This window comes from Gymnoscopelus microlampas, assembly GCF_963454915.1.
Source record: "Gymnoscopelus microlampas genome assembly, chromosome: 9".
In the NCBI taxonomy this organism is placed as follows: Eukaryota; Metazoa; Chordata; class Actinopteri; order Myctophiformes; family Myctophidae; genus Gymnoscopelus; species Gymnoscopelus microlampas.
This window is the reverse complement of record NC_139946.1, coordinates 7,721,705-7,742,792: the sequence shown is the minus strand read 5'-3', so window position 1 is coordinate 7,742,792 and position 21,088 is coordinate 7,721,705. Positions and strand designations below refer to the sequence as shown.

The 21,088-nt window shown below is 42.1% G+C and overlaps 1 protein-coding gene across 1 annotated transcript; it reads right to left on the bottom strand.

Moving 5' to 3' along the window:
• Nucleotides 1–2,103: 2,103 nt before the first annotated feature.
• On the bottom strand, nt 2,104–19,959 carry LOC311051377 (uncharacterized protein; the record flags this gene model as incomplete). The annotated part of the gene is made up of 5 exons (XM_084065941.1): nt 2,104–4,221; nt 4,404–4,458; nt 9,331–10,657; nt 11,874–12,235; nt 19,556–19,959. The coding sequence occupies 5 exons, from the start codon at nt 19,957–19,959 to the stop codon at nt 2,104–2,106; spliced, it is 4,266 nt and encodes a 1,421-aa protein (XP_083922067.1).
• Nucleotides 19,960–21,088: the final 1,129 nt, after the last annotated feature.

Sequence of the window (21,088 nt, the reverse complement as noted above, 5' to 3'; positions counted from 1 at the left end):
CTTTACACTCTCAGATTAACAGACCTGTAAGGGTCCATTCGGGTCCCTGGTGGGCCTGGGACCCGACGTTGAGAAACTGTGAGTTAGAATACACCAGTGTGGCAGTAACACAATTTACAATTACAATTTAGGCATTTAGCTGATGCTTATCCAGAGTGACTTAAGTGCAAGATCAGAGTAAGCATAAACCTTTTTTTTTGTAATCTGTGCAAATGGTGAATGATATATATATATATATATATATATATATATATATATATATATATATATATATATATATATATATTTCTTTTATATTTTTGAGCATGTTACATACCATTAGAGACCATATTACACACAGCATAAAGTATTCATGACCAGTAGTAGTACAGTATCAACTGTATCATCGTACTATAAGGTTGAGAGGCCATTGCGACTTCACACAATTGTTCTTGTTTTCACTGTCCAAAGACAATAAACAAAGCCAGGCCTGTTACATGCCAGTACTTTTCCACAAGGACAATATCATTTAGTTTCCTCTTGGGAGAGAGGGAGGGTTTGGGTTTGTTTTGAGCGTAGAAATGGACCTACAGTACACACATTCAGTGTTCAAATGTTCACCACCCTGTAGTATGTGTACAGTAGAGTAGAGGAACCACAAGCTGCAGGTAGACTATTATCCAAGAGAGAGCATACAACCAGAGCAGCACTGTTCCATCTATTTATTTATCTATACATGTAAGGAATTTGTCTGTCGTCCTGTCCTTTGCATTATCTCATGAACTGTTCATCCGATCGACTTCACACTTGGCGTGCGTATTTTGCTGAGGACTCAAGGGATGCGGGCCATTGTAGCCACTGCACCTTTAATAGTATGCAAGTCTCTTGTGTCCGGGGTAGGAGGATGCCTCTGGTCTGGATTCTGGCATGGCGGATGGCTTCATGTCTGTGGTTTGTGTAGTTGTCTTAATTATTTAAGTTTCATTATTTGAATGTTGAACACTTGGTCTACCACTTGGAATAGACAGATCAGCACAATATATATAACCAAGATCTAATCTACTATGTGATGATGCTGTTATCATCTGAGTATGGTTGAAAGAAGTATACAACATGGCCAATAATGGAAAATGAATTGATGACCCAGACACTGAAATATTACACCTGCAACTTACAATTTGAAGGGAGGGCACAAGACAAAAAGCATTTAATCATCATACAAAATTGGTAAATAAGTCCAATGTCCATGTCCAATAAGGCAAATATTTAATTCACCTAAAGTACACCATAAAAAAACTAGAAAATGTGCTCCTCGGAGCACAGGTCTCCGCCAGTACTGTTCCTGATTAATCCTGTCTTACCTATTTATATTACATATTGTCACGTGTCACTTGACCAATGCTAGCTTGGCTGATGGAAGCTCACTTCAAAGAATATATATTTTTTTGAAGTGACACACCTATTTATAGGATTTTATTTCGTCATGCGTCTCGCTAGCCAATCAAAGCATTGGTGACAACGTGACACGTGACATATTGTCACGTGTCACATGAAGCTTGACCAATGTTAGCTTGGCTGAGACGGACGGACACACGGAAGGACAAGAACGAAAACATACTCTCCACCTCTGGCGGAGGCAATTATCCCAGTAGATATTCTTTGAACTACAGTAATATGGTTAGTGAGCCCGCCTAGGACCCCGGAGGTCCCGGAGGTCTCAGTCTCAGGTACGATTCCAGCTCTCAGCAATGTGTTGAAGAGTCCCTGAGCACACATAACCCCTAACTGCTCCCCCCCCCCCCGCGCTCCTCTGTGGGCAGCACTCAGCTTGGTGAAGCTGAAAACTGAAGTTCCCGAGGTGTATAATAGGTACATGAAAAAAAATAAAAATTACAGTTTGTCAAATCTTTGACAATAACACCCCTCATCTCCTAATACTGTACCAAACCAATGTGCACCTTTTCTTTTTTAAGCCTTGATGAAGATCTTTGTAGGTCAAAACATGTTGACTTTTGCCTTGTATTAATAATGGCTGTTTCCTTATTTGTACACTGAATGCTCGGATCCTCTGTTTTTTAATCAGTTTTTTTGTAATCAATCTGCCCATTAATTCAGTGAACACATCTATAGTGAGAAGTAAACGTACATGAAGATGCCCAATGAGCAGACAAGTAGCAGGCCCAGATTTAGCAGCAGTCTAATTCTGGGAGGCTCATGCAGCATCTCCATAATAACCCTCTCATCCTCCTTGCTTCCCTTTGGTGTGGTGGTCTGTGCTCCCTCCTCCCTCCACCCACAAAACCAATTGAGCAGACTCAGACCCATGCCGCGCTTTCCTTCCTCATCCCTGATCAGATCTGCCTTCGAATTACCAATCTGTTCTCCAGGGGTGGTTGCCTCTGTGCCAGGTATTGCTGGGTCATGATCAGTGGATGGGAAAGGGAGCTTGATGTCTCCCCCATCTAGACACACCTCATCCAGGGGAAGATCTTTATGGTGGATTTCATTACGATTGCTCTTCTCTATGTCAACTTCTCTTGTCACCTTTTCAATGTTGCGCAGCCCCCACAAAGTTGTGGTGCGAACCTGCTCCTTATCTGGTGGGGGGGTGCAGAGACTGACCACCACTGCGACAATCCCTGACACCCAAAACAACCCTGCTGCCACATACATGTAATGGACATGTGTGATGAAGGAAGGCCTATCATCTGGTTGATCACAGAGCGGCTCACGGTAGATAAATGCCAGGATCAGACGCAGAGTACCTAGTGTGAAGCCTGTCATGCCTCCCCAGAACGCACCTGTTTCGTTACAGCGTTTCCAGAACACACCCAGTAGGAAGAGGGCAGCAATAGGTGGAGTCAGGTAGCCAGCTACTTCCTGTATGTAGAGGTACATCTGCCCGCCCTGCATTTCAATGATGACAGGGACCCAGGCAATGCTAATGGCCACCATGAACACCACAAACAGTCGGCCCACAACCAGCAGTTCCCTCTGGGATGCACCTTTTCGAGCACTCTGGTAGATGTCCAGGGTGAATATGGTGCTGGAACTGTTGAAGATGGAGTCTAAATCACTCATCAGGGCGGCAATCATGACCGCCATCATCAGACCCCTCAGACCCACAGGCATCACAGACATGACCAGACGTGGATAGGCGATGTTAGAGCAGCCAGCCTGAGAGCCACACACTGCCAAGCAGTGCTCTGGCCCAATGCAGGCAATCTCATCCGCAAATAGGATCCGGGAAATCATACCTGGAATGACAATTATAAACATGGGCAGGACTTTAAGAAATCCAGCCATGAGTGTGGAACCCTTGGCATGAGCAATGTTCTTTGCTGCGAGTACTCTCTGGACAATGATCTGGTCAGCACACCAGTACCAGATGGAAGCCGGGGTTTGGCCAAGAAGGAACCCTGGCCAAGGCATGTCTTCGTCTAGAGGTCCATGAAGCATGTGCAGAGCATTAGGCTTGGGCTCGATGCGGCAGGAGTCAGAATAAGTGAAGTTGCCACTGGCCAAGATAGCAGAGACATTGGGGACAGCCTGCATGTACTTTGTCCGAACACCCTCCAGCCCACCCACCTTAACAAGGCTGATCGCCATCAAGCTGAGGGCTCCACCAATCATCAAAACGGCCTGAAGAGCATCTGTGTACATTACTGCCACAAGTCCGCCAGTGACTGTGAGCAGTGCAGTCATACCAATCAGGAAGATAATGGACAGATAGAGGTTCCAACCCAGTGACTCCTGAATGAACAGAGCTCCAGCATACAAGTTTACAGAGAGTTTGGTAAACATGTAGAGCAATAAAGACAAGGCAGCAAAGTAAACCTTCAGCCTGTTGCCTCCAAAGCGTTTGGACAGATACTCCGGCATGGTGTAGACCCCTGAGTGGATGTATACAGGGATGAACACCCAGCCCAGTAGCTGGAGTAGTAGAAGTGCGTTGAACTCAAATGCTCCCACAGCAAAGCCACTTGCAGCTCCTGATCCAGCTAAGCCTATGAAATGTTCACTGCCGATGTTGCTGACAAAAAGTGATGCTCCAATCACTATCCATGTCATAGAGCGCCCAGCCAGGAAGTAGCCATTTACAGTGCTGCGATTGGTCTTCCACATGGCAAAAAACCCAATGCCCAGCAGCAGCACAAAATAAAGTGCTACGACAGCAATGTCAGCTGCCTCCATTCCAGGAGCCATCTTTACAGATTGCTTCAATTTGTCAGATAAGGGATGCTATAGCTGACATGACAGAAACAAAGTCAGAGTCAAAAGCTAGTTGTATGATGTACAATACATAGTGTATGACATATGCATATGGGCATAAGGGCATATGGCATGTACATATATGGAGTGGACATGCCTGACGTCAGAGCGGAAATGCCTGACGTCAGAGCAAAGTGTTCTAGAGCAGATACGGAAACAGTGTCTCTGTGTTTTGTGGGGTATAGACCGGGGTACCGAACCTGAACACTGAGCAGTAAAATGACGCCAGTTCCACCTTATTGCGGAAAGCTCAATAACCTCATGTCACCAGGACATGAGGTTAACTACTGTGGATTGTTTTTTTGGGGGGGGAAGGGTCCGAGTTTAGAAATGGAGCTATACATTCCCAGAGTTCATTTAACACTCAAGATTTTGCTGTACGTGTACCCTGTGGTATATAGTAGAGATACCACAAACTGCAGGTAGACTATTACCTGTCCTATAAGTAATAAGAAGTGAGAGAGAGCATCTCACAACCATAAGCAGCACTGTTCCACCTATCCAGTCTGTCCTTTGCATTATCTCATGAACTGTTCATCCGATCGACTTCACACTTGGTGGGCATAGCGCTGACAGATGACTCAAGGGATGCAGGTCATTGGAGTTCAAGATAGTAGTAGCCATACTGCAGTTCTCGACAAAGCTGCAAGCAACACTTCCAATGGCCAAACAATCGGCAACAGGCATGTGCTCTGAACGACCACGTCTCAAAGTCAAACGGGCACGGCACTACAGTAGTATTGTACATTTTGTCAGTCAGGCAAATCAAGCAGGCCTACTAGTGCAGGTTGCATGTGTGAACATATTGTACACCAGGCTTCAATATAATACCTTTTTTTTATAGAAGTTAGCTCACAATCACAAAGAAAAGAAAAAGGGTGAGACTCTGAGTATTTCAGGTGACTCATTTGGTTATTTATTTAGCCTACTGTACTCCCATTACCCAAAGTAACCTCTTTTTCTGTTATCTCTGTCTCGTCTGTCTGTGTTGTCGATGAATCACCGTATGCTGTTCATGGAATACATTCAGCTCCATCTCCTGTGCAAAAGGTGTAATACAAATGAAATAAAGCTTATGATCTTCATAATTAGCCTATATACAATGGTTTATTTATTTCTAACCGGAGAAAATTGGTACTTTACATTGTACTAACCTTTAAATGCTACACCTGCAAATTAGTAAATGCAATGTGAAAGGATGGAGAAACCATCATACAAAATTGAGGGAAAAAGCTTATGTCCAATAAGGCAAATATTTAATTCACTTAAACACACTTTTTTTTGTGTGTTGGAGCCATGTGGGGTTAGGAACAAATATGAAGCCCATGCCATTTGACTATCTACCCGCTCCTCCACCTTTGGACTTTGACTGGATGTTCGACTTGGATGTTCGTCAACTGTTTGGTTTTGGTCTTTAGTTTTACGTTTACTTGTTTAGTTATGTAGCTCTGTGTTTAGTATGTTCTGTGTCTAGGTCTGAGTTATGTTGTTTAGTCTAATAATTCCATGTGTTTCTTGTGTATCTTATGTTGTAGTAATGTTCCTGTGCTTCCCTTGTAGCTGTAACCTGTCTTGTTAACCCTAGTCACCTGTGTCTTATGGGCTGCCTCAGTCTATCCCTGTGTTGATTGTACAGAAGTACACAGACATTACTGTATATAGCATATTATTTACTTATTTAGCATTATTTGTCAATTATTGTGAATTTTGTTTGCCATGAAACGTGCATGCCAACTTTGCCTGAAAGACCGTGCTACTGTGTTACAATACCAAATTTCTCCACACAGGGGCAGGCCAATATTGGGGAAAGTTGCTGTGGAGTAGTTGGATTGTTGGAACCTTTCATCCTACTATCCTACTATCCTACTATAATTCTAGTAACCTCTGTGCGTTTGTAGTGGTGGCGTTTGTAGTGGTGGTGAAGCTACCCGGTTCCCCCCACTGGCTGGACCAATTGCTCTGATTTTGCACACAGCCATTGACCATTACCATCTGAACTTAACTGTGAAGCCCGTTTTTCAATTTCATCAAATCTCAGCTTCTTATTAGCGTTTTTGTGTAAAACACTGTCGCCATGGTTACGGGGCTGCCCAGCTATGGGACGAACTGGCTCCCGGGTTGCCAGATCATGTGCGCATATCCCCCCACGGATGCGTCGACCGGGTATGGTCTAGTCCTACTATAATTCTAGTAACCATCTTGAGTAGGTGCGTAGGTGAGTAGGTAGGTGAGTAGGTGAAGCTACCCGGTTCTCCTCAGTGGCTGGAGCAATTGCTCTGATTTTGCACACAGCCATTGACCATTACCATCTGAACTTAACTGTGAAGCCCGTTTTTCAATTTCACCAAATCTCAGCTTCTTATTAGCGTTTTTGTGTCAAACACTGTCGCCATGGTTACGGGGCTGCCCAGCTATGGGACGAACTGCCTCCCGGGTTGCCAGATCATGTGCGCATATCCCCCCACCGATGCGTCGACCGGGTATGGTCTAGTTCAATATAATTTTATTAGCTTGTAGCGTCTTACTTGAGCTCCCATCTGCACCTCTCTGTATAGTGATAGAACCCAGCATTATAATTATGATATAATTAGTTATACCCTACAGTCATTTTGTTCATTCAAATAAGCTATACAATAGTGTACATGCATATACATTACATACATTGTCTGCTCTTTGAAGTCACTTGCTTGTATTTTATTTCATTATTTTTCTCAATGTTATATCTGAAAATATAATTCTCAACATTGCATGTGAGGGGCTCTGGGGCTGCAATGTAGGCTACTGTAGGCCTAATCTTGGTGATGCCTGAGATTGGGTCAATTAAGTATTTCACAGTGACACAGCATGATTAAAAGAATACAGAGGGTGAGATGAGAGACATAGATAAGTGAACTGATATAATATGTGATCTATCGTATCCATTGGTGAGCTAATACATAACAATGGCCATTTTTTCTTATTTTTTCAAAGTCATTAGATGGTGTACCAGAACACTATCAATGACTAATTAAGGACATGGATAATGCGACAAACCACCTCATTTATAATAATAACGATATTGCTATAAAAGTGAATAAATCAATAAATAAAGAGGTAGGCCTATGTGGTTTAACTACTGTACTGATAGAAATGCATGTGGAATCAAATGTTACAGGTTCATACAAAAATGTTTGTATAATCATTTTGTGCAGGCCCCATCCTTGAATGTGTCACTTTTAGGATATTTAGTTAATCAAAAAGTATATAATTTTATATAGCCTATCTGGAGACAGTCATACTCCTTCTTTTCAAACAAGAGCTCTTTCATGTTTCAAGGTCTCTCTTAGAACAGAGAGAAACAATGTATTGTTCAAGGCATGTGAAACCTGTGTGAAACACAGTTTTGGTTTGTTTTTTAAATGTGAGAGATGTTTTTCATCCAAAAGTCTAAAGAGGAAAGTTGACATGAAAACATAACATTGAAAAGAATGGAAATAGAACTATGCGTTTACCCGCTTTCATCAATGCAAAGCCTTTGCTATCCATAGCCTACCTATGTGGGACTGTCAGTCAGATATTGTCAATTATTTACAAAATTATTTGCCGGGCCAAATATTATCACTGGCGGGCCAGTTCTGGCCCCCGGGAGGCCTGTTGCCTACCCCTGATGTACTGTATACATATAGACAGTACAAACACCATTAAGTTATAGCTGCTTGTAATATACACATCTTTTTCATACCACTGTCAGATTTTCTGAGAAATTGGACAAAAAAGCATTAGGACATTATTGAATCAATACTTGACCAACACAATATTTTAGCTATTGGTGGAGGGCATTGTATGTAGTGTAAGTATAAGTACAATTATGATTAAAAATAAATTTTTAATGTTTTCTTTACACCCTTTGGGAGTAAGCACAGGACGTTTATCACTACAAAGCTATAAATATACTGTAATAACCTGAACAGGCTAGGGGCACACTAGGGACATCACATGCCAGAATGGATTAATCATCTGAGGCCAATTTCAGACCAGAATAGGAGGATAAACCTGGGGAAAAGATAACTGTATTCTATGTAGCCTATCTTGTACATGTACCTGTACCAGTGGGCAGAGGCACCCCAGCAAAATGAGAAAAAAGTTTAATTTCACTATTATTTCACCAGCTAAAGTTAACCCAATGACAGAATGTATATGAAGAGGTTTCACTCTCTCCACTGTTATCTCCCCACCTTAGTTGAATGTACTACATCTGCTGTAATCCAACAACAAAAAGCTTGAATTTGTGTCCCTGGTACATATTCTTTACTTATGGCCGTCTGTGGCCAAATAAATTATGTAACAGTTTGGGGGTATTTGACATGAAAATGTTGTGAACCACTGCACTAAAGAGCACCTGTTGCATAGAACCAAGCAGCACTTCATATTTTCAAGACGTAAAGTTAGACTTTTTTATTTATGCTGAGTTTTTAATCATCGTAAAAAAAAAAAATCCCAGTAAATTGTTTGTGCAGGATCACCGTAACAATTTGCACACACCAACATTTGTACGTCAGTCCCAATGAAGCTTTACAAGATTTTTAAAAAGGAGCAATTTCAGTCATTAAAAATAATACAGTTGAATAAATTCCCAATTAGAGAACTACAATAATAATCAAATGTAAATAGGGTACAAAAAGGCAAATATTTAATTCACTTAAAGTACAACACCATAAAAACAAATCTCAGTAGATTCATTGTGCAGGATCAGCGTAACAATTTGCACACACCAAAATTGGTACGTCAGTCACACGATTTAAAAAAAGCGAAACTTCATTCAAATACAGTTGAATAGGCTCTAGTGCAGCCTGACAGCGACCTTTGCTGCATGTCACTCTCAATCTCTCTCTCCTCGTTTCCTGTCTACCTCCTGTACATCATTAAAGGTAGAAAAGCCCAAAACATATCTTAAAAAGAACAGAATTACAGTTGAATAATTAAATGTAAATATTACAGCTTGTCTTTGAAAATGCAACTGTTCAACGACAATAACACCCCTCCTCAACCCCCAATATGGTACCAAACCAATATTCCCCTTAGTCCAGTGTTGGACAAAACTATATTGAGAAGTAAACATACATGAAGATGCCCAGTGAGCAGACAAGTAGCAGGCCCATATTTAGCAGCAGTCTAATTCTGGGAGGCTCATACAGCATCTCCATAATAACCCTCTCATCCTCCTTGCTTCCCTTTGGTGTGGTGGTCTGTGCTCCGTCCTTGTACCCACAAAACCAATTGAGCAGACTCAGACCCATACCGGAATTTCCTTCCTCATCCCTGATCAGATCTGCCCTCGAATTACCAATCTGTTCTCCAGAGGTGGTTGCCGGGGTTGTCTCTGTGCCAGGTGTTGCTGGGTCATGATCAGTGGATGGGATAGGGAGCTTGATGTCTGCCCCATCTAGACACCTCTCATCCAGGGAAAGATCTTTATGGTGGCTTTCATTACGATTGCTCTTCTCGATGTCATCTTGATCCTTAAGGGGAACCTTTTCAATGTTGCGCAGCCCCCACAAAGTTGTGGTGCGAACCTGCTCCTTATCTGGTGGGGGGGTGCAGAGACTGACCACCACAGCGACAATCCCTGACCACCAAAACAACCCTGCTGCCACATACATGTAATGGACATGTGTGATGAAGGAAGGCCTATCATCTGGTTGATCACAGAGAGGCTCACGATAAATAAATGCCAGGATCAGACGCAGAGTACCTAGTGTGAAGCCTGTCATGCCTCCCCAGAATGCACCTGTTTCGTTACAGCGTTTCCAGAACACACCCAGGAGGAAGAGGGCAGCGATAGGTGGAGTCAGGTAGCCAGTTACTTCCTGTATGTAGAGGTACATCTGCCCGCCCTGCATTTCAATGATGACAGGGACCCAGGCAATGCTAATGGCCACCATGAACATCACAAACAGTCGGCCCACAACCAGTAGTTCCCTCTGGGACGCACCTTTTCGAGCACTCTGGTAGATGTCCAGGGTGAATATGGTGCTGGCACTGTTGAAGATGGAGTCTAAATCACTCATCAGGGCGGCAATCATGACCGCCATCATCAGACCCCTCAGACCCACAGGCATCACAGACATGACCAGACGTGGATAGGCGATGTTAGAGCAGCCAGCCTGAGAGCCACACACTGCCAAGCAGTGCTCTGGCCCAATGCAGGCAATTTCATCCGCAAATAGGATCCGGGAAATCATACCTGGAATGACAATTATAAACATGGGCAGGACTTTAAGAAATCCAGCCATGAGTGTGGAACCCTTGGCATGAGCAATGTTCTTTGCTGCGAGTACTCTCTGGACAATGACCTGGTCAGCACACCAGTACCAGATGGAAGCCGGGGTTTGGCCAAGAAGGAACCCTGGCCAAGGCATGTCTTCGTCTAGAGCAGTGGTTCTCAACCTGTGGTACGCGTACCACCGGTGGTACTTGAGCCCCCCCCTGGTGGTACGCGGAAGAATCTTCCCAAAAATGAAAAAAGTGGGGGGAAAATGAAAAAAAAAAAATATATATATATATATATATATATATGAAAACATAATAAAACTATCGAAATACTACTTTGAATGGAAATAACATTACCATAATATCACTCAAATTTAATTTAAAAAAGGTTTTGTTGAACACTTTGTCAGCGTGGGAACAGCGCATTTCCTGGCTGTTACTTGAATGCGCCGGTACTGGTAGCCACGATCAAAACAAACACGGTGAAGGGCAGGGGTGAAAGTGGGCCGGCACGGTCCGGAACGGCGTTCCGGTAAAAGATTCGGTGGCGGAACGCCGTTCCGTTAAGAAAAAGTCAAACGGGACGACGGGACACTCTCACAGATCCGTGATTTCCCCCCACTGTTTGTCTGACTTTTTTTTCCTCCCCCCGTTCCGCATAAACAGCTGCTTTCGCGTGAAGTTAAGTAGTTTCAACTATAGGCTACCTGGGTACTTCTACTTCCAGTAGTATGATTTCAAAATAAAACGTGTGTTGAATTGTAACATTACAAGGATAGAGTTTTAAAAAACATCTTATTCTGAAATGCACATCGTTTTGAAAGGAAACCAGATTTATTTTCTGGAGGCCACTTGACAGCTTTCTGCTCACGGAACACAGGTCCACTTGACTAACGTGCATCGTCAAAATGTCAATAACACGGACGTGGGTCATGGGACATTATGGAATATAAAGACTTTGTGGCAAAAGTTCATATTTACAACCATGATCTCTGAAACCAAGACAATGTGGGGCTATGGAACAAAAGTGTGTTTTCTTTCATCTTTTCAGAAGGTGAGTAATTCATCTTATATAATGCTGACAGTGGTGGAAAGTAACTAAGTACATGTACTCAAATACTGTACTTGAGTATAATTTTAAGGTAATTTTACTTGACTGGAGTATTTCCAATTTGCAATATTTTTATTTCTATTCCAATACATCTCAGAGGCAAATATTATACTTTTACTCCACCTCAATTATTTGAAAACTTTAGTTACTACTAGTAACTTTGTGGATTTTAATTATTATGACAAAACATAAATAAACCGCTTCAGCCCCATTTAAACTTTGGCTTTTTGAAAATGTACTTGGTATTGTACAGTATGGTCAAGTAGAGGTCCATGAAGCATGTGCAGAGCATTAGGCTTGGGCTCAATGCGGCAGGAGTCAGAATAAGTGAAGTTGCCACTGGCCAAGATAGCAGAGACATTGGGGACAGCCTGCATGTACTTTGTCCGAACACCCTCCAGCCCACCCACCTTAACAAGGCTGATCGCCATCAAGCTGAGGGCTCCAACAATAATCAAAACGGCCCGAAGAGCATCTGTGTACATTACTGCCACAAGTCCGCCAGTGACTGTGAGCAGTGCAGTCATACCAATCAGAAAGATAATAGACAGATAGAGGTTCCAACCCAGTGACTCCTGAATGAACAGGGCTCCAGCATACAAGTTTACAGAGAGTTTGGTAAACATGTAGTATATTTTCGATCACAAGAGCGGGCATTTAATACCGGTTTCCTGAAGAAAGCTTAAAGTTGAAAGAAGTCCAGAGTCCAAGGATTCAGGTCAAGCATCATTTATTTCAGCCTGACTGGGACGTCTGCCATGTGGGTTCCGATCAGCAGCGCGCCCAGTCACAAGTAACAACAAAGCATTTATACACTGTTCACCTCCTGTCAACAAGGGGAGGGGTCACGTAGTTTTAGCCCAGCCCCTGATCCCTTTGTCTGCCTATCCCAGCACAAGTACATTCTGACAGGGTTGTTGTCGTGGTCGAGTCCCCGCCTACATCTTGGTATCCCACATTTAGCAGTTATACAGTGTAACAATCTTGTCTTATTTCTATTTATCAAACTTTACGTTTACACAAAGACTGGTATAGTAATTCTTGTTCAACATCTCTCAAGCTTTAGAATGAATTCACACCCTTTATGGTTGCAAACAACAGTTAGGAATACAATGTGTCAATACAAGCAACATTTACTCCAGACTGAATCTTTTCCTTAATGACATTTCTCTTGGTTTACAGCACAGGCCAGAGTTATCCACTTTATTCCTCTCATATGTTTTCACACTGTGCTACTTAATACAAAATAAGCTTTTACCAAGAAATCAGAATAATACAGTGTAAATTCAATCTGCAGTCTGCATGACCTTACCTAACTTCATCTCTGCCCCCTATCTTAGAGACCGAGTAACAGATGTTTCACTTTGACCACCACCCTTGCATAAAAACAATGGTACTGAAATCAACCTCCTGCTTAACAAAAGAACTTGGCTCTGTGATTTGTTTTGAGTTCACACCTAAAGCTGGGTTCTGCTGTTGCAGAACAAAGACCAGGATCCTCAGGGTGTAACTGATTTAATCAGACTTCAAATCTCTTCCTGCCCAGACCCCCACTCACCTGGGCTTCGAAACTTAAACAATGGCCAAGAACTTTTGGAGTGCTTGGGAATGTAAATTGATGATCGCCTCCCCCCAGATGGGACAGACACTGTTTCCGACTCCAAACACTGTTAACTGCAAAACTCAAAATCACCTAGCACAATATTAGACCTTCCAATGTTTACCCATTTAGATGGAATATTGTGGTTATATCATGTTGCCATGTTTGAAACGATACCACATTCCCCTCTTGGGAGACTTCACAACGTCTCCCACAAAGGAACTTTCAAACCTGTGAAATAATACAACTCCGGGTTAAAGTCTCCTCCAGCCATCTGTCCAACCTAAGAAGAATCAACACTTAACAACCTGCTTATGTATGCCACTGAACCTGCAAAACAATCGTCATTTGGTTACTGATCAAAACACATCTTATAGCATCCTGTAACAAAAAGTGTCCTTCAGTGTCCACGCGCGCAGAAATGATTTTCTGTTTTTCTTTTTTTCGCCTGAGCTAACAAAGCGCAGTTGCGGGATTCTTCTTTGCTCAAATGTCCATGTTTGCACCTGGAAAATCCTCAGTTCATTGAATCAGAAACTGTTCACAGCTTGGGATAGGGGGAAGAAAGGGGTTTTGTGGAAATGAAGGGTGAGGGTATAGTGTCATTTTCCAATGACACCTGATGGGGCATGAGTAAGAGGAAAGTGTGGTATGGAATTGATATGGGGAGGTGGCGTAGTAGTTGGCAACTTGTGCGGCCTCTCTATAGTGGCGTCGATGAAAAGGCATATCAACCATGCGCGGGCTTCCAGGGATTAACTCTCTGTGAGAGAGCATACGACTTTCACCTGGACACAGCAACTTGGTTGAATCTCCAAGGCCTGCAGATCTGGACTCTGGGACCATCTAGCCGTCCGCTTGACGTCTCCTTCTGCCGTCCTGTAGTTCGATGAGTAGACGGATGAGACACGTCTGGCCCTCCTCTCTGATGAGTGACGACCTGATGAAGATTCACACCACCCCTGGTTTGCTCCTGTCGTCTCCTGGTTCACTGCCTGGGACGACTTGTAGAGCTGAGTTGACGAGTTGACCTCCCTGGCTCCATGCTGTCAAACTGGACCTTGTAGTACACGTTTGTAGGGCTGTGTTGAACCGGTAGACCTTCTGTCATCTGCAGCAGTCATCTCCATACTGCTAGACCTGGAGCACACAGTCGTCTGGTCTGGTGTCATCTGGGACCCTTCCCTGAGCGACGCTAAACATCATCCACTCAGCCATGGTCACCCCTCTGGATTGTCAGCCGTGGCCCCCCTCTGGACTCACTGTCTCCACCATGTGTCTCCAACTTCCTCCAGCTTCTCCAACTCCATTCCTGACATGAAAATACTCGGCAAAAAACTTTCCCCTCTTGGTCCTAGATTTAGTAATACCAGAATTTTTCTCTCAATATTTTCAAAATGTGTACACTCCTTAGAGCCTAATAAATCTATGTTACTTAAGTACAGATCTACAAAGATCAGTGTAGGATCAGTGTAAGATCAGTGCTGGGTGATGTTTCGTCACAAGGGTGTGACGTCTCTTTAAACAAGATGAAGCAGACCACCCTATCTGTCTGTCAATTTCTATCTAATCTGTCTACCTTTTCCTATCCTGGCGTCTCGAGCCTGAGGATAAACTCCCCTCCAGTCACCTAATTGTGACCCTCAAGGTTCTGCCAAAACTATACTAATTATTAGGTCTGCACCAGAAAAAGACTTCTTCCACCCCTGGTAACTCACATCAACCAACACTTACCTTAAAACTGCGTCAGATTCTCTTTCTTTCCCTGGTTCCTAACAAAAATAAACAAACAAACAAAATGTGGTAATTTCAAAGCAGACACAGACATCTCCTATTAAATGCTTGGATTTTGTATATTGTTCTGTTACCTTATATAAACGAATTTCAGCCTATTTTTAGCACTAGTACTGAACCACTGAATTAAGTATTTAGTTCACTTATCGAAACTCTAAATATTATACTCGATCCGTGAGATTAAAAAGGATAGTGATCCAGACCGGGAACTGTCTATACGCTGTCACTCAATTTAAGGCAAATTTTACAGTTACACTTTAGCACAAAAGAGAAAAGTCTATGTCCTTTTAAAAACCTGAACAAAAAAGTGTAGTCCCTTCTCTTGGCCCTCAAAGGCCACCAATGACTCTGTCCTAAGATCTCCTATTTAATAAACTAAAATCTAATTCACTTTAGCAAAATAAGAATCACAAATATCTCCCTGTTGCAGTAGTTCAGGTGTTTTTTGGAATGAACCCCCAAACCCCTGCAATCAGAAAGCCAGTGAAACTTCTACTTACTAGTTCCTCCATTTTAACCTTCAATTATATCCAAACCATAGTTTCTAAATCAGCATTGTCTATGTATTTATTCACGGCTGAGTCAATTAAATAAAGTGTATCTTTTTAGTCAAAGCACACATGCTAGCTACATGTCCCTCAATTTCTAAAGTACCACCAACAGATCCTAATGTGGCCATGTTATGCTTCTCCACTCCGTGTTCAAACCTTGGTGTTCTCAGAAAGAACACAAGCAACCCTGTTTCTGGCCAGATAACAGGATCTTCCAAAGGCATGCATTCCCCTGGCTGCAGTCTCTCCGAAAACAGCCCTGATTTGACACAAAAGGACAACACACTCATAACAACATATTAGACCAGTTAAATAATTAAGCCGTCATAAATGAAGCACAAATCAAATCGAATCATTCCTATATAATAAAACCTTAGCTCTCAATATTTAAATATCTTCACACGAACATCTACAAATCTATTGTTGATCAAATTTTAACCGTTGCTCTTATTATTTCAATTATACTGTAACATTCCAATTTTTCCTTTTTTCTAAATTCACTTTTTACTGTCCTCTTTTGTAGATTACTTTAACATTTCAAGAATTATTTTCACTATCATTTAGACTAAATCGTTATGTTTCTGTTCATCAATTAAATATTTAAACAATCATTTCATCTCACCCCTCTACAACACTCTTTGCAAAAGATGTGTTGTACAAAAATGAAATCCACCAATCTATCTCAAAAACAACACCGGATTCAAGCTATTCCAAGCACCGAAAAAGTCTCAACATCCAGTCCAACAAAAAATAAAATAAAACTACCTCCACAAGACGCAAAATGCGCCACAAACACACGACCGCTCGCCGACACACATTCACACACACACTTTTCCCCAACATACACACACGCTCTATCACAGACCATTCGTCAAAAATCCACGCACGAGACAAACACAGACACAGAATCACACTCACATCTCCATTGTCCAGTCCAAGAAAAAATTGCATCACCACGAAAGTGATAATTTAAGAAAGCAGTACGCAGCCGAAAAGCCACAAAGTAACCTCAAAGTAAGAGTGATCACACGCTCCTTGCGTCCAGCGCGCGCAGCCTCTGATCACCTAAATCTCCTCCATGTACCTCCAACACACATACTCACAGACATGCCACTCGCCCCTACAACAAAGACTCAACACATACCTACACAAGACCAACATTAAAAGAACAGTAACTTTACCACGAATGTGATAAGTAAGATATCATTACACAGCCGAAAAGCCATGACCCCACAAAGACGTTTCATCTCCAAGCAGACCGAAAAGCCTACATAATTAAGTCCATCCATAAACCTGGAAGTAGCCGCTTGCAAAACGGTCACAAAGAAAGTCGCATTACGAACGTAACACATAAAAAATTCAACCCCAAAAAAAACTCCCATGCGATCACAAAATAAACAATGCCTTGTACCTAAATGTATCTCTTTTCTCCCTACACGGTAGAACATTACAAAATACATACTCATAGGAAGAAACCATATTCTGCTATACTACTCAACGATTTGATTCGACTAATTGTTAGACTTATGCCGATAGTAATTTTCATAATTACAAGTATTTTGCAATGTTCCCAAGATATGTACAAGGCTTACTCTTCTTTCTAATAAAACCACAGGTCATTTTACGGGCAAGCGACACACGAAGTTCGACACGCGCCAATGTCTTTGAACATCTGTACACAATGCCCAAAGCTTATAATTGGGCCCTGTGGAAGTATTTGTTCCTCTATTTACATTATTTAGTTACAATATCGCCACTCATGCATAGACTTACACAAGAGCGAGCACTTTAGCAGTTAGACCGCTCGATAAAGAAACCATCCATTCGTGCCAGTAAGGGTCTATAAAATTAGAACAATGTCATTGTGCAGTCCCTAGACCGCCACTTATGTTCAAACAAAAGTGAGCATTACAGTAATTATATTACTCGATATAGGAACTTACTCAGAAAGGTGTTCTAGCCCTCTAATAATATTAATTTAATTCAATATCGCCACTTTTGAACGCAAATAAACAAAAGTGGAGTACATCAGTGATTAGAGCACTCGATATTGAGATAGATCCAAACTCCTATAATGTATTCCTGGTTACATTATCACCACTCATGTATGCATGGATCCACACACGAGCGCGCATTAGTAGCAGTTAGACCGCTTGATAATGAAACCATCTATTTGGCTAGCTTCTATAAAAATTACAACCATCCCATTGTGTGGTCCCTAGATCGCCACTTATGTCTTACACAAGAGCGAGCACTTTAGCAGTTAGACCGCTCGATAATGAAACCATTCCAGGTTCTACATAATTTAACCATCCTATTACATAGTCCCTACACCGCCACCAATGTACAAACAAAGGTGAGCATTAAAGTAATTATATTACTCGATTTAGGAACTATTCAAAAGGTGTAGCCTTACTTGGTAACAGAATCGCCACTCATGTATAGACAAAAGTGAGCATTACAGTAATTATATCACTCGATTTAAGAACCACCCAAAAGGTTGTCTAGCCTTATAATAATATCAATCTAGTCAACACCGCCGCTTTTGAACACAAATAAACAAAAGCGGATAGACTTAGTGAGTAGATCACTCGATATTGAAATAGAATAATGAACTATAAGCTTCCAGACCTTTAACGGACTTCTAGAAGCATTTTTGTGCCACAAAGCACACTTACCTCAGACCCTGGATTCACCCCCCCAAAAACCCCTTCTCCAGAAAACCAGCCCATCGCCCTTAAAATCAAAAACAAAACCACAAAAAATCAGGTTCTTTTCGTATACCCTTCTCTCCAAAAAGAAGAAAAGAATATTAAAAACGACTGCCGACAACGCCATTATATGTAGTATATTTTCGATCACAAGAGCGGGCATTTAATACCGGTTTCCTGAAGAAAGCTTAAAGTTGAAAGAAGTCCAGAGTCCAAGGATTCAGGTCAAGCATCATTTATTTCAGCCTGACTGGGACGTCTGCCATGTGGGTTCCGATCAGCAGCGCGCCCAGTCACAAGTAACAACAAAGCATTTATACACTGTTCACCTCCTGTCAACAAGGGGAGGGGTCACGTAGTTTTAGCCCAGCCCCTGATCCCTTTGTCTGCCTATCCCAGCACAAGTACATTCTGACAGGGTTGTTGTCGTGGTCGAGTCCCCGCCTACATCTTGGTATCCCACATTTAGCAGTTATACAGTGTAACAATCTTGTCTTATTTCTATTTATCAAACTTTACGTTTACACAAAGACTGGTATAGTAATTCTTGTTCAACATCTCTCAAGCTTTAGAATGAATTCACACCCTTTATGGTTGCAAACAACAGTTAGGAATACAATGTGTCAATACAAGCAACATTTACTCCAGACTGAATCTTTTCCTTAATGACATTTCTCTTGGTTTACAGCACAGGCCAGAGTTATCCACTTTATTCCTCTCATATGTTTTCACACTGTGCTACTTAATACAAAATAAGCTTTTACCAAGAAATCAGAATAATACAGTGTAAATTCAATCTGCAGTCTGCATGACCTTACCTAACTTCATCTCTGCCCCCTATCTTAGAGACCGAGTAACAGATGTTTCACTTTGACCACCACCCTTGCATAAAAACAATGGTACTGAAATCAACCTCCTGCTTAACAAAAGAACTTGGCTCTGTGATTTGTTTTGAGTTCACACCTAAAGCTGGGTTCTGCTGTTGCAGAACAAAGACCAGGATCCTCAGGGTGTAACTGATTTAATCAGACTTCAAATCTCTTCCTGCCCAGACCCCCACTCACCTGGGCTTCGAAACTTAAACAATGGCCAAGAACTTTTGGAGTGCTTGGGAATGTAAATTGATGATCGCCTCCCCCCAGATGGGACAGACACTGTTTCCGACTCCAAACACTGTTAACTGCAAAACTCAAAATCACCTAGCACAATATTAGACCTTCCAATGTTTACCCATTTAGATGGAATATTGTGGTTATATCATGTTGCCATGTTTGAAACGATACCACACATGTAGAGCAATAAAGACAAGGCGGCAAAGTAAACCTTCAGCCTGTTGCCTCCAAAGCGTTTGGACAGATACTCCGGCATGGTGTAGACCCCTGAGTGGATGTATACAGGGATGAACACCCAGCCCAGTAGCTGCAGTAGTAGAAGTGCGTTGAACTCAAATGCTCCCACAGCAAAGCCACTTGCAGCTCCTGATCCAGCCATGCCTATGAAATGTTCACTGCCGATGTTGCTGACAAAAAGTGATGCTCCAATCACTATCCATGTCATAGAGCGCCCAGCCAGGAAGTAGCCACTTACAGTGCTGCGATTGGCCTTCCACATGGCAAAAAACCCGATGCCCAGCACCAGCACAAAATAAAGTGCTACGACAGCAATGTCAGCTGCCTCCATTCCAGGGGCCATTTTTACCGATCACCGTAAAGGAAAACAATAAAGGTTCACAACAGCTTAAAGTCATGCAAAAAAATACATTTGTGATTTTATAAAAAGCAAAGGAAGAGGAATAACACAGCTGAAGTGCCCTTGAGCAAGGCACTGAACCCCCAACTGCTCCAGTGGAGCTGCTCAGTGGCCAACAGTATTGTGGTTGAAATGGTCAGCTCCCAGGTTTTAACGTGTGTCTGTTTGCGTGTGTCTATGTGCAGGGCGTTGCTGAAAATGAGCACTAAGCTAAAATGAGTAAAGACAAACGAAAAAGAAAAAAAAAGAAAAGAGCAAAGGAAATGTCTGTCTTTGGTTGGCTGTTTGGATGGAAGCTGTGGTATCCACTGACAGTTCCAATTCACTAGGGTGTGCTTCGGGAGGTTATCCACAAGCACTGGGGATGTTCTACTTGTAGAGGAGAATGCTGCAGGCCTCTGGTCTAGTACACTCTAGATTCAGAACAGTCCTGCAAGACAGCAAAGACAAATAAAATACCTCATTAGAGATTAGTTGAGTCTGCTTTCACAGACAGAATGATATTCTGAATATTGCAATTGCTTCTTATATTGACAGAGGGTTTTCATCAGCTGCTGGTAAAATTAATAGATTGTAATGATTTGTCAAAGTCTATAATGTGAAATAGCCTCACAGGTAGGCAGGGAAGCCAAGCCTTAAGATGTGCGTAAAGACAGGGGTTTTCATGCTTGTAACACGCTAAAATGATACGTTTTATGGAGCAGTTTGACAATATCACATCTAAAATGTCTTAAGTAAAAGTAGGACAAGACCTGTAAAATGAATTGACTTAATGTGCGATTAAGTAATTGTAATTTATTTCGTTTTTTAATTTATACTGACTTTTTCATTCTTATTCCATACATATAGATATATATTTTTTATATTATTCTCTCTTTGTAAACTAGGGTCAGGGCAGTGTTAACTAGATTAGTGCCCCGGCGTCTGCCATCGGACCTCTGGAGCTTGTTCAGAAAGCTGCAGCTCGTCTGGTGTTCAACCGCCCCAAGTTCTCCCACACAACTACCCTTCTCCGTTCTCTACACTGGCTCCCTGTAGCGGATCGCATCCAGTTTAAAGGACAACTTTGTTT